We start from the raw sequence: 14,580 nt of genomic DNA, 5'->3' as shown, positions 1-14,580 counted from the left end.
CTGTACCAACAGTTTCTACTTCACTGTCTCCACCTGAGACCAGATGGTTTGTTGACATTGCCTTTATGAGATGAACAGAAACTTTGTCCCTGGGTTGTGTCAGTTTGTTGTCTAGGCGTCAGACTGCAGCTCCACAGACACCAACTAAAATCCGATTAGAAATCATCTCAACATCGTTTCATTGGCTCAGCAGAATTTTTATCCGTTAAAACAACTACAACTATTTTACTAGATAAACACATCTGAACGCACTTTCATTAATGAACACGACAAAAACACAAGGGCAGCAGTTTGTGGAAAAAAAACATGACTTTTATTGTTGGACAACGTTTTTGCTTTGAACACACAGTCGACTGAAGATCATTAACACAACATTGAGGATTTCTCAGAGTCACACCTGTTCATGTTTGGCTCCTCCCTCCAACACAAACAGCTACACTGACGATGCATAGATGAGTCTGGCAGGAAGACTGATGGAGTGTGTGCGTGCGTGCGTGCATGTATGTGTGTGTGGTCTTCTTCTGGGACTAGTTTGTATGAGAAGTCAGTTAGTGCATGTGGAGAGTATGAATATGAGAGGTTGCGTGTGTGCATATCATATCTGTTGGACGTTGGACTCTGCAGATCGGGCGGCAGCTTCCTCTAAAACAGACGTTTCTCATAGCTGTGGGAGAGAGGAGGTCACATGATTACCCATAATGCTCCGTGAGGTTCCACCCAATGACAGACGCAGCAGTTTGAGTGGAGGTTTGTGTGGTTGTGGTCGGACATGAAACTGACATAAAGCAACTTGAAACTGAGCTGGATGTGATGAGTCGAGTCTGAGCAGCATCACAACCCCGGTAGCTTCGCTCTCTGCTCTCACTGAAGGTTTAACCATGATTATTTTTTCATAATTGCCCCCATTTTATTGCCCCAGCAGACCTGATGAAGTTGGACACACACTGTATAATGTTAGAAATCATGCTGTTTAACTCCATCTCACTCTGTTCGGGTTAAATCATCCCTGATGGCCCACACTGTGTGCTCACACTGTCACAACAACTGTCAATACTAAGGTTGTTTGACAGCGCAAAGCTTGTTTCACATCAATGCCAACAAGGCAGACTGACAAGACAGACAAGAGCTGCCTTGGTAATCTGTGTTCTGTGTGAGAAAGAGGCAGCGGCTTCTTATCTCATTCATACTGAATGCGACAGAAGGAGGAGGAAACATCAAAGTGGCAGCAGCTGTTGCCACAGCAACATCAACCTGACCTCCATGTTTTCGCGCAGCGTTTTGTCTCCATGGCATTTTCAGATGTTCTGTTTGACACTTCACAAGAGTATAGTGAGAGAAAAGGCTCTGGAGGATTAAACTTGTGGTTCTGATATCGGATATCCTGACATGACACGACCCTGAACACTGCAACCACAGACGACCCTGACAAAGATGAACATCAACCCAACTTTAAAACGGCTCAAACTTGGGCTGAAATCCTACAGTGTGTGTCCAGCTTCACTGAGCTGCCCTCATGTTGACCGTACCTGTGCATGCTGTGGACTCCGCCCTCCATCTGAGCCGACGTCGTTCTCTTTTCAAACTTGAGGTCTCCAGAGTACATCATGGCTCTGCAGGGAAGAGCACACAACTGTTAGAAATACAGCGTTTCCTCTAGGAGTTTTTTAAGATGTGGCGGTAGGACCCTGCTCATCAGTCAGATCAGTGTGTGAATGAGTTTATGAACAAATTCAAAAACCAAATTCAGACCATTCTGATTTTATAAATGAGCAAAAATTCAACTTTTCTGTGCAGCAACATTTCAGTTGTTTTCCTGACACCAGTGATGATGATCAGATGGGACCTGTGAGTGGTGAAGACTCCTGGGTCAGAACATCTCATGATGATTGTCTGTAGTTCAACTGTGTTATTTTTGTCTTACTGTTACTGTTCTCACTGGGTTTTACATCAGAATCATAACTCCACACTTTCATTGTTAAAAATCCCCCAAACTCCCCCTTACATCTCTGTGCTCTCATTTCCTCATTAATCATTTTATTTACATGATGTGACTGCGAGTGTGTAAGTGTAAGTGTAAGTGTGTGTGTGTAAGTGTGTGTGTGTGTGTGTGTAAGTGTGTGTGTGTGTGTGTGCATGTACCTGAGCTGTGTGAGGCTCTTGGCTCCGATATCCTGACAGGAGTGCTGGATCCCAGCGTGCAGGTAGGGAACAAACTTGTGGATGGAGCCTTTGTCCTGCACGGCTCCAGAGACGCCCTGAGCCACTTTGATCTTATCGCTCTCACTGTGGGGGAGGAGGGGGGTGAGAAACATCCTCAGTTTCTGTCAGTCGGAGCAGGTGATTTCCAACACTGTGTGCCGCCATCTAGTGGCTTCAGATCAGACCTGTAACCAGGTGAATGAATGGGAGCAGCTTCTCTCCCGTGACAGGTCTGATAGTCACATGAACAAACATTAAGCTCCTGTTTAACCGAGTAAAATGTCACTGTGAGTCACATTTTACTCTGTCTGGGTAAAATGTCTCTAGGAGCAGCAGCTGATTCTTCACCAGCTGAAAAACCACAGATACAAAAGAGGAAGTTTTGTCATGTGGGAAAATCCTGGCACAGACTCGTCTCCTGACTGCGGAGCTTCTCTGATTCGCTGTAAATGTCTGTTGTCCATCACCTGTCTGTTGGCCCAGCTGTGTTTGTGTCTTTACCTGAAGTATCTGGTCTGAGAGCCCAGGTTTTTGTCCATGGCGTCCAGGGAGCCCATCCCACGGTACTTCTTCAATCTGATGCCGTCAGAGAAGAAATATTCACCTGGAGCTTCACTGGTGGCAGCGAGCAGAGAGCCCATCATCACTACACACACAGACACACACACAGACACAATTTAGGTTGGAGCTCAGAGGCCAAAACACCTCCAGTTTCCTACCATAACTTTGACACTTCAGGTTTAATTTCTTTTTAGCTACTTGCAGCATTGGCAGCGATTTTGCAGCCTAAAGTTTCCTTGGAGACAACTGATTTGCTGCCATTAGCACTTTTGACACACCTCTATTTGGGAACATTGAACATATTTACCACTCTCTCCTCTTCAAGTGGAAAAGGTGATTTCTACGGTGGCCCTGAGGGTTCAGGTGTGGACAAATTGATAAAAGATGTTTTCTTGTTTGTGGCACATTTGTGTCTTTGCATGCGCTTTCTCACGCTGCAGTGACCTGACCTCTCAGGGCCACCGTAGTTTTGAGGAACTGGCATCAGTTAGGGAAAATCTAAAACATTTAAGGGAACTTTTTTTTTTAAGTGGAAATCTTGAAGTTTCTATCAAATAACAACAGTTACACAGAACACTTAGTGACATGATCAATTGAAACTAGTCCTCATTATTTATTTAAATAGTGTCACAGAGAGTCAGGTGTCCTCACCTGTGGAGGCTCCCAGTGCCAGAGCTTTGGCAATGTGGCCGACTGTCTGGATGCCGCCGTCAGCGATGACGGGGACACCGAAACGCCGGGCGTACTCTGACACCTTATAGACGGCTGTGGCCTGGGGTCTCCCGCAAGCCAACACTGGTGGGAGTGGGGAGAGAGAGAAAGAAAGTGTGGGGCTGTTAATGATGAGATAATGTGAAAAGAAAACCTTCACAGAGCAGAATACACACCTGAACACACACATACAGACTGATTCTGTAAAGTCACACGTTGGCTCTTACATAACAGTGTCACATTCATCTTTATGATTCATCTAAAACAGGAACATGTCTCCTGTTTTCTACCTGTGGACACTTCAGCACAGACACAGGTGAGCTCTGGAGGCGGGGCTTGATAAACTGGGCTGCGTGTGGACAGACATGCAGCACTGAGACGTTTAATAAAGTTAAAGCACACAGCGGATGAGCATACAGGCAAAACGCAGCCATGTTTGTTGGCACAGAATTAGGAAGTTAAACTTGTCACATCAGCAGAGAAACAATATTCACACACTGACACAGACACAACTCCCTCACACCCTCCGACTATTCTGCTTCTGTTTAGACCAACAGCTCCGACACCTCAACCTACAGACAAACGTCATACTTGTTCTACGTCTGAAGTTTGGTTTCTGGCACATGACTGACTTAACTACTGAACCTCATCATCCTGCCGAGCGTTCATGCCCATCATGATCTCAGAGAACAGACGTATGGTGGCTGAGAACGATAATAAAAGAGAAAGCGTTAGTGTTGACTTGTTAACAGTCTGTGGAGGTTACACTTGAGACAGGAGCTCCTCCTAGAGGCCTGGAGCTCTCACATGTTTGGGTGTGCAGTGTTTTTGTTTTGTAAATATAGTGTGTAATTTTAAATCCGCAAGTTTTGACCTCGTCAGCCACCATAGAAATTAATTACGTCTGATAATGTATCCTGCTGATAATCTTCCTGCTGCTACCTGTATATTATTTGGGGGAAAACCTCCTGTTATCACACCACATATTACAACTGTGGATCGAGCTACAGTCAGTGATTTTTCCTCATTGTTCAGTTCAGAAACAGATGAGCTGAGCAGAATAAATAAAAGTATTCAAAACAAAGAGTTAACAGCTGCAGAAACAACAATATCAGTTCATCACCTATATCTAGTTTTAACATGTCTGTTACATGCACAGTGTTTTGTGTTGATGGACGCTCCATCACATCTTAGTGGATGAAGGTCTATCAGAGCCTGTAGATCTGCCTTCTCTGGGAGGGGGGCTGGGTTATGCCTCGTTGGTTTGCCTGGTAGAGTGAGGACCAGAAAGACTTAAGCCTAACTTCCACCAAAGGAACCAGGGTTTAGGTCTGAGGTAATTGATCTACCCCCTAAAAAAGTCCCTGCTACAGGTGTAGTGCTTTTCAAAGGTTTGGGATCTTTGGGATGTGTAGAACTGAACATTTCTGATGGAGCAGTCAGTTTTTACTCTCCAATCGTTCTGTTTAGATTCAAGACCATTTTGTTTGACCGTGGTTGAGATGGAGTCTTTTCCATACATCATCAGTCTGAGTTGCATAATCTCCTTGTGACTTGGCTGAAATGGAAATAACAGTCAGTCACAGGAACCATTTATTTCTGAAGAAACTTTTGAAAATGCCCCTTCAGCCCTGAGTGCAGCAGCTCAGGTTTGAAATCGACCCATTTCCCTCAAGCACATGCCGACTACCACAGCATCTCTCTGCAGACTGCGCGGACTGAGCTACAAATAAATAATCACAGATAGATTTATTGACTACTTCTCTTGAATAACAATTATTCATTCTGATCATTTATGTCATAGCATCATTGTGGTCTCTACCAACAGCACTACATTGCTCTCTGTTCGCTCATTCCACTGCCACGTGTTAGAGATGGTGTTAGAGATGAGAGAGCCTACAGCTGATTCAATGGTGGGGGTATGAGGGGGGATGGAGGGGTGAGAGGGGGAAGGGGTTGGTAAGTCACATTCCCCATCAGCACACACAAGGACTTTACACCAACCACCATCTGACCAATGGCAACTAAGGCCAGGTTCAGACTACATGATTTTTTGTCTTTTTGTCTTGTCTCAGGGGCTGCGCGAGATGCGCGAGATGTGCTGCGAGATGTCCGTGTTTACATCATACATCCAATGGTTTACAACGACAAATGAACATCTCGCAGCAACATCTTTGGATAACTCCAAAAGTTCTCCAAACCCTTCCTTGGCATGACGGTGAGTACATGATTGGTGAATTATCGATTTTGGGTGAAGTATCCCTTTAATGAATGTGTTCACCTCAAACCATTCACTTATATTGCAGACATGAAGCACATGTTCACTGTGTGTAAACAACGAAATTGTGTGAAAATCGGCCTGAAATCGTGTAGTCTGAACCCGTCTTAAAAGAAACATTGTGGACGGTGTCTCAATCTGATGACATCATCCACAACAGAGACCAGTGGGTCAGTAAAGTGGGTGGTGGGTGGGGGGACGGGGGGGTACTACATCCACGTGAGAAGACTGACAGATTAGTGAGGACATGGGAACAAGCCACACCCCAAAACCCCAGAACACCTGGAGCCAAAGCTACGACCACGACCATCTACTGCTACTGAAGCGAAGCTGTTAAACCAATCACTGCGGCAGGCTGTGGGGTGAGAGGAACGAGGGGGCGGGGCACACTGTGACAGTGGAGCCAATGGGAGCCTGATGCAGCCCAGTGGGCGGGACTTACTGCAGTATCCTGTAACAGTGGTCGGGGTTTTGGGGCTGTGGAGCTTTAAAGCTGGAGGAACACTGAGGCGAGCTGGAGTCACACAGGCAAAAACACAGACACACACAAACACACGCTCACACACACACAAGAAGAGAAAGTGGAAGGGGGAGGGTCAGGTAGAACGACACCCAGATGAAAATGACTGACAGATGAAAAAACAAAAACAATGAGCAGAATAAATGAAGAAGAGGAAAACGGCTGATGACCAGAGGAATCCTAAGAAAGATGAAGAGACGACAGGAAACGTAGACACAAACAGCTGACTCTGTCCCGCTGATGGATATTCAAAACCCCAAACTTTATTGTCCTGACCCACTGACCTGCTAACCGAACCAGGATCAGACTGAGCTGGTCTCCAGACACTCACAGCTCCTCACTATCACGCTGAAACACTGACACCAGATCAGACAAAGCTCATCTTCAAACAACAACTTTATCCGAAGCTTCAGAGAGAAGGACGACAAACTGAAACGTGACCTGAGGCTCCTGCACTAACACACAGTCCTCCGTCAGTCTGATGTTATCACGTCTGATCCACATTAGCTCAGTAACTATCATCTTCCCCTACGGCAGCAGGTTCAGCAACAGTCCAGGTGTCTTGCTACCTGCTGCCTGGCTGTGTGAGGGCGGAGCTATCGGTCAGGTTATCAGTTTCCTGGAAGTCACTCACCTTCCTGAGTGATGCAGATGGAGCCACTGCCCATCCCCACCCTGAGTCCGTCCACTCCTGCATCGATCAGGTTCTTGGCCTGAGCTGCAGTGACGACTGCAGCAGACAGAGGGAGACAGAGACATTGGTGCTGGATGATGGCAGTGTTTAACAACTTAACGAGAGAGGCTCAAGTCAGCCAATTAATTAGTCAGGCCCTTGTGTTTGAGTGTGTGCAAGAGTGTTTCGATATACATATAGGAGGAATGTAATAGTAATAACATATAGATAACTTAAGAGAAAATTTAAAATACAAGTGATGAAATGAAAACCAATATATCATGTATATAATGTAAATGACATGTGAACTGAAAGCTGAAACACATTTACGGCTGCTGTCATGATAAATACCTGATGTTCTTCTCTTTATCCTAGTTATGTGTGTGTGTTATTTTAAAAACTAATTTCCCTCCGATACCTGAACTAACAGCATGTTGTTAGAGTGCAGGTGTGTATTACTGTGTGTGTCTGGATGCAGGTGTAGTTACCGTTGCCTCCAATGACTTGTAGACTGGGGTACTTCTCCTTGATGTATTTGATCATGTTGATCTGGTAGATGGAGTTTCCCTGAGACGAGTCCTGCAGGAGGATAAAGGAACAAGCTTCATCAGCATCGACACAATAACAATGAGGTGAGAGGTCAGTGACAGTGAAGACGTAGCACTGATGTTGACATCTGTGCGTTTACAGTCATTAGTCATAAAACTGAGCAAGCTGAAAACCTGTTTCTGAACATACACATGACGCTTACACCACAGAGCACCCAGCTTCTTGAAAAGTTTCCCTAAAATAATGTTACATCATACGAATTTTCTGCAGACACATCTCAAATCACAGATTATTTTTAAAAAAACTGTGTACTTGTTCTTCTGATATGGGAAAAGGTGTTAAATCATGTAACCAATGACAGACATTTCATTTGTCAGGACTAATAGGCTTGGGTGTTCTTGACTACTTCAAACTGGACTGTGTTGCAATGAATTTTTTTCCCCCAATATTAAAAAAACAGCAATGTCAGGAAACCACATCAATCGGCCATGTCTTCCTGTTTTTGTTGTTGGAAATGCTGGTCAGTGCAGGTGTCACAGGTCGTTACCATGGAAACCATGGTCTCAGACCTGAGTTAAGGCCCCCACATACTTGGGCGTACATGACTTCGCGGACTCGAGGCAGACTCAGTGCGGACCCAAAGCGCACATCCACCAGACCCGTCCTCACAAAGCTCAACCTGTTTTTAATGTGACACCGTACGCCCGACTATGAAACCTCAAACGTCCACGGACAGTGCGCATGGAGTCCGCGCTGCTCACAGTACGCCTGAGTATGTGGGGGGTCTTAGTCTGGAGGTGTCTTCAATGAATCAGTGTTTAGTGAAAGCGACTGGACCTGGACCTGGTCCTTCTTACCAACACGACAGCGTCGACCCCGCTCTGCACCAGCAGGTCCAGTCGGTACTTGTCATCGTTGTGGGTGCCGATGGCGGCGCCACAGAGCAGCTGTTTGCGTGAATCTTTGGAGGCCAGAGGGAAGTCTCTGTTCTTCTTCAGGTCTGTGCGGGCGATGATGGACACCAGGGAGCCCTCCTCGTTCACTATGGGCAGTTTACCTGCAGGAGGAAGCACACGGGTGAGGTCAGCATTGTGTTGATCAGGTTCTTCTCTCCTGTGAGGAGAAGGTTTCAGGCGCTGCTCACCTTTCTTGCTCCTCTGGAGGATTTCATTAGCTTCTTTCAGTGTCACTCCGGCGGGGGCCACCACCAGGTCCTCCAGTTTTGTCATCACCTGTGAAAACGGCGACAGAGATGGATTGTAAACTCACCGCCGGGATATAATGCGGACGTTTCAGAGCACGTCTAAACTCCACCCACCTCACTCAGCAGCAGGTCGTGCTCCTCCTCCTTCAGGAAGTCGATGTCTCTAGAGGAAATGATGCCCACGAGCTTCCCGCCCATTTTGCCGTTGTCTGTGATGGGGATGCCGCAGAAGCCGTGGCGAGCTTTGGCCTGGAAGACGTCCCGCACGCGGTCGTTGGGACTCATCACCACAGGGTCTGTGATGAAGCCCTGCTCATATCGCTGGAGAGGGAAGGAGAGGAGGGAGTGGAGGAAGTGGAGGAAGTGGGAGGGATGGGAAAGGAGGGCAGGAGGAGAAGGAGGAGGACTCTGGGTAAATACAATTCTACTGGATCTAAAAACTAACGACATTCAGAGTGAAACAAGAAAAAGACGAGAGGAGACGATGAGAGACAAGGAAAAACAAGGAGACTGAAGAGACACACTTTAAAAGGAACCCTGACTATGATGACTTGTAGGCTGTATAAGATTAATGTTGGTATCAGTCATATTAATGCGATACAGAACACATTCTTGGTGTTTTCATTTTTATAAAATTTGAAATTATAATTTCACCCGGAGGTCGTCATTGTAATTGACAGTGATGTCAAATGGTTGCCCGCTGATTCCACCGGTCCTGTTTTTCTGACTTTACAGCAACAAACATGTCGTCTGTCCAACATTTTCAATTTGAACCCGAACACAATGTTTGCGAGGGTGGGAGAGCGCGTGTTGTCGAGAGCTTCAATTTCCAAATCAGCTGTTCCAGCTATATATGATTTACCGTATTCCAATATAAATGATTTCAGAAATTAGCATTATTTTATTCAGAGATTAGCATTATAGTCGCATTATTTACAGCCTGCATGATGAGGAAATGAATTAATAAATGAATTTGGGGATTGATAAAGTTATTCGTATTGGTAGGATATAGCAGTAAAATGCAATGACAGGATGCTTACGGGTTTGATCTTTTATGTAGATATCCCGCACATCACAGCACATGAGAACTTTGATGCAGTGTGCATTAACCGGGACGTATTATGGGCTGCCCTCGTCAGCCTCCCTGACCAAGAGAGTGCTGGCCTACCAAATTGGAACCGGGTCACCAACAGGTATCCTAAATCAAAACATTAACCTGTGATCATATAATCCTGTGATCGCCTTCCGCCTTTTGATTGGAAATTGCAACTAAACAGCACAATGTGGCACTGTGATGATGATACTAATGGAGGTAAACATACGCCAGCGCCAACGGCTCTTCTCCCTAGTGCAACCTATTTACATTACTGCCCCCAGGGTGCATTGCGGAGGTAATATACCTAAAGGCTGCCTCCAGAGGGAAAAATATATTCTAAACAATGTGGATTTTTAAAGAAATGACAATTCTAAAAACATATTTACGTAGAAGAGAACGATCATGGTTTATTCAGGCGTATAGGCAATCATAGTCGGGGTTCCTTTTAAAGAAAAAGACAAATAGTAGATTAAGGAAACAAGAGAACAGAACCACACAGATCTTCATCATTATCATCTTCATCATCACTACCTTGACTTTGCGGACTTCGTTGGCCTGGAACTCTGGAGTGCAGTTGTGGTGAATGAAGCCGATGCCGCCCGTCAGCTGTGGAGGGGGTGTGACATGTCAGGGTGAGTCATGGTGGAACAAACGTGATCGTACATGTATCACCACGTGTATGTGTGACACTTACTGCCATGGCGATGGCCATGTTGGCCTCTGAAACCGTGTCCATGGGCGAGGAGACGAAGGGGGTCTTCATGGTGATCTGTTTGGTGAGTGCCGACGTCAGGTCCTAGATCAGAGACACAACTTCAGCTCTTTGTCCTTCATCACAGCTTCGAGTTTTTAATCTCTCCTCATGATGACAGCTACATAATAAATTACTGTGACATACAATTATGTAGTGATTTACTGTTTCTACTGTTGCCATAGTAAAAAATACCCCAACACATTTCATGGTTGTTCCTGCAATTGAATTTAGGGATTCATATTGTCAATATCACGTTGTGTATAATCTGTTGTATTGTTCTGATGTATGTTTCTTTGTATTTTATTTATTTTAATCTCTACTGTATAAAAGTGGGGTTATCGGAACTGCAGCGAGGACCACTGCCTCCGTAAATGGGGCGCCCACTCAACCCAGTGAGTAAAAGAGTTAAAAATGGTTTTAATGGCAGTGTATGAGCTATAATTGGCATTTGTGTAATCTTGAAACTGTGACTGAATATTTGTGGCAGGAACCTGATAATCCGTCCAGCTGCTCTGTTGCTGCTCTGGACGTCGTCCCAAACTCAGATTAGTGGCATTAATCAGATTTTATGTGAGTTGATAAATAGATTTTGGTGCATGACAACTCACCACTTGTTCTGCTGTGAAGTCGATGTAACCGGGCAGAATCAGGAAGTCGCTACAGGAGAGAGAAAGATGATGTTAGAGAAAAAACAAGTCTGTAGAGGACCTGCCAAGTCATATGATTTAATTTATCTTCTTGTTCAGTTCCTTAGTTCTCGAGCTGATCGTTTTAATGATCCTTCTGTTTTTCTATGCTCTTTTACATAATTTGTTACATGAGAATGTTTCTCTTTATGTTTTGTAATTTTCTCTTTTCTTTCCCTCTTTGTGCTTATTGCATTATGACTTTTTCTTTTTTTTTAAAGACATTTAATATTTCAAAACAGACCACAGTTTCATATTGGAAATAATAGTCATGTCAACATGACGTATGAGTTAAATAACTTTGTTCAGATGTGTGATATTGTGATACTTAATCTGTACAACAACAAGGTTTTCACTGTACACTACGTGAACAAAATAAATATTTGATATAAAACATGAAATAAGATCGGTCAATTCTACAATCTACGAAACTGCCTCGGGCTGATCAGAGCCACTGAAAACTAAAAGTTCCTGTTCGATCCTGTTTCTCTTCACAGGTGAGATCTATTCTAATGTAGTGAGTAAAGGTTCAGTGAACACAAGTTCATGCAGCTCGTGTGTCTGGAAGTCATGAGCATGTGCGAGTAAATATCTCCTGCTTCAGAAATAGAAAACTGTGAAGGCATTCAAGGAAAAAATGCTGCTCTGAGGACATGACATGAATTTGTTTCTGGGGAATCCTCAAAGGTGGCGTCACGTTACAGAGCGAGAGCATGTGAGAACCGTTTCTGGGAGAATCTTTTTGGTCTGAGTGACAAACCATGTGGTGAATGTGCAGCAGCAAGGCCCATGTGCCAAAGACGGGAGGGGAATATGGCGTGTTCCAACATGCGACATGAGCTACTGTCAGTCATGTAACCGTACTTTGCATAAATACATGTATATAATATTCTGACAAACAGCTACAAATTAATCAATATAATCATGGCGAAAAAACTTTCCTTCGCTCACAAATACAATATTCCTGAAAAAATGTCTCTAACAGGCTGATTAGACATCAACGACTGGACTCAAAAGTAATCAAATAAAGAAAATAAAACTAGTGACACCAATGACTTGTGTTGTAGCTAGTAAATGTTCAGCACGCAAATTTATCTATTATATAGATTGTATTAAATTAATTAGCTAAGTGTTTCCTTTCTCTTTATAATTCATGTTCTTGCTGTTTGAATACTTGAGTGATTTGATGATGGTCCTGACAAACAGAGAACACTGCACTGACATAAATATATCCTATATAATTCAGCTTTGTTTCACAGAGGACGTCCACACACATGATCTAAATATATCTGTCCTACTCACAGTCCAGCACAACAACACAGGCCTGTGTAAACCAGGACCTATATTTAGGAGTAGTGTAAGCACAGAGGGAACGTGTACCCGACTTGTTTCCAAGAGACCGTTATAAAACATTACACGGCTGTTTTCTACTGTTTACACTTTCTGAGCTGTTTACAGCAGTTACCAGGAATCATGCAATCATAATGGACAAGGTGGTGTCAAAGAGGTGAAAGTGTGTTTGTTGTTAGTGATGTAGAAGAGACAGTGGTTAGCCTATATGTAATTTACTGACATGATTCAAACAACGGTGGATCAAATATGAAAAATATGTTTTTTCTCCATTTTAACAAGTTTTAGTCTTTGTGATACACCGACCTATTCCTTTGGTAATCAATAAAATCGAAGTGGCCACTTTGAGTTTAGGTAAACTCCGACATCCAGGTGAGATTGAGACTATGCACCAGTTGATGTCACTCACATGCAGTGACAAACTGAACCGTCTTGGGTCGCCTTGGTAACAAGGTAACAAGGTAACAACTTTGGCACTTTGGCATTATGGGATATGTAGTGTCAAGTATCGAGCGTTTTTGGACCCATGCCTACATAAATGCAGGTCCGACTAATCAGTAACCAAACCGTCTGTCTGCTGTCATGTGTAGGCACCAGCTCGGTTCATTCATTCATTCATCCATTGGTGTGACGTAGTTAGAGCCGCCGTGTTTCATGGCTAGTGACGTCATCTGACGTTATAGCCAGATATCCACCTTTTTCCGAACGTCAAAAACGTAGCCTGTTTTGCCGGTTTTGGAATGTTATGTTTACGTTTCCATGGTTTCAGTAGCCGCGGTAAATGCATGGATTTTTTCTCCCAATGAAAATCTGTAAAACGCATGGATCATCACAGCAGCTTTTAACAGTGGATATCACACAGCAACAGTTAGCATGCTCAGCTAACACGGTGCCGGGGCCGGATGAACCGGTTATCCGGGGTTAGTGGAGTGGGGGTGGCGGTGTCTTTACTTGTACGTGAGTCCGTCTCCTCCGTTGAACAGCTGCTGCCCCGACAGCCCGTCCTCCGGCACGTAGCCGGTCTGCCCGCTGATCAGGTAGTCCGCCATGACGCCAGGTAACAGCCAGCGGCAGGAGCTCCGGTCAGTCTTCACTAACTACCGACCAACTACACACACACTGTACCCACTGTACACGCAGACACACACACTGTACACACACACAGGCACACACACTGTACACACAGGCACACACACACACAGGCCCCGGGACAGACACCGAGAACTTTCTTCCCCCGCCGTGGACGCTGCTCCTCTTCACGGGCACGTAACGGTAACGGTTGACCCGTCGTCCTGGCTGTTTCCCGCCTCTGAGCTGCAGAGATGATCCCGACCGTGAGACCGAGTTTTCGGCTACGAGCTGAGCGTCGTCCCTCGGTGTCGGTGAGACAGGTTATGACTTCTCGGTCTGCACGGGCTCGGTGCTCATGGTCTCTCTCTGCAGCTCGCACAACGACACGTGCGTTGCTCCCGTGTCTGACAGCGTTTCCGACACTGACGTCACGTCCGGTATGTCAAATTAATATGAGCTGCTTTTATCATGAATTTCCCCTCGTTTGGATCCTCATCACCTTCCGCAAGGTAAAGAACAAACAAACAAAAACAGACGAGTGACAATAGTAGTTGTTTCACTACGTGTTAATCCAGTGAACTGAAATTAAACATGAACAAACAATGAAGAATAAATAAGGAACAAGGGGGAAATGTGCAGAAAGATGTATGGCACTGCAGCTGTCATAAGGCTACATGATCATGGATACAGTTTGTGGTGTTTTTTTTATTCTATTAGCAAAATTCCATATACATACCAGCAAATTTACAAAACAAAAACCCAACTTTTTTATCTTCGTCTCTTACTGTAAGTCATATCTGGACACACTTAATTTTTGCAAAAACTCCAAAGCTTTAAAAACTTTAGCCTTATGTAATGAATTTGATTTATTTTAATTTATTTATTTTCACTTTGTTGCTCTCTTTATTTGATTCATGCACTATTGTCA

General features: G+C 44.5%; 1 protein-coding gene across 2 annotated transcripts; it reads right to left on the bottom strand.

Moving 5' to 3' along the window:
- Positions 1-290: 290 nt before the first annotated feature.
- Positions 291-14,059, bottom strand: impdh2 (IMP (inosine 5'-monophosphate) dehydrogenase 2). Of its 2 annotated transcripts, XM_085781405.1 has the most exons (16): positions 13,784-14,059; positions 13,533-13,746; positions 11,154-11,202; positions 10,486-10,587; positions 10,323-10,397; positions 8,810-9,016; positions 8,636-8,723; positions 8,349-8,548; positions 7,431-7,521; positions 6,904-6,999; positions 6,192-6,263; positions 3,412-3,555; positions 2,701-2,845; positions 2,140-2,283; positions 1,527-1,610; positions 291-664 (listed from the first exon to the last, which is right to left on the bottom strand). In XM_085781405.1, the coding sequence occupies exons 2-16, from the start codon at positions 13,628-13,630 to the stop codon at positions 643-645; spliced, it is 1,617 nt and encodes a 538-aa protein (XP_085637531.1). In that variant the 5' UTR covers positions 13,631-13,746; positions 13,784-14,059; the 3' UTR covers positions 291-642. The 2 variants fall into 2 exon arrangements, with proteins under 2 accessions (XP_085637531.1, XP_085637532.1); XM_085781406.1 differs by lacking the exons at positions 6,192-6,263; positions 13,784-14,059 and having other exon boundaries at positions 13,533-13,748.
- Positions 14,060-14,580: the final 521 nt, after the last annotated feature.

This window comes from Trachurus japonicus, chromosome 7 (assembly GCF_045865225.1).
Source record: "Trachurus japonicus isolate A0001 chromosome 7, Traja_1.0".
In the NCBI taxonomy this organism is placed as follows: domain Eukaryota; kingdom Metazoa; phylum Chordata; class Actinopteri; order Carangiformes; family Carangidae; genus Trachurus; species Trachurus japonicus.
This window is presented reverse-complemented; position numbering and strand designations above follow the sequence as displayed.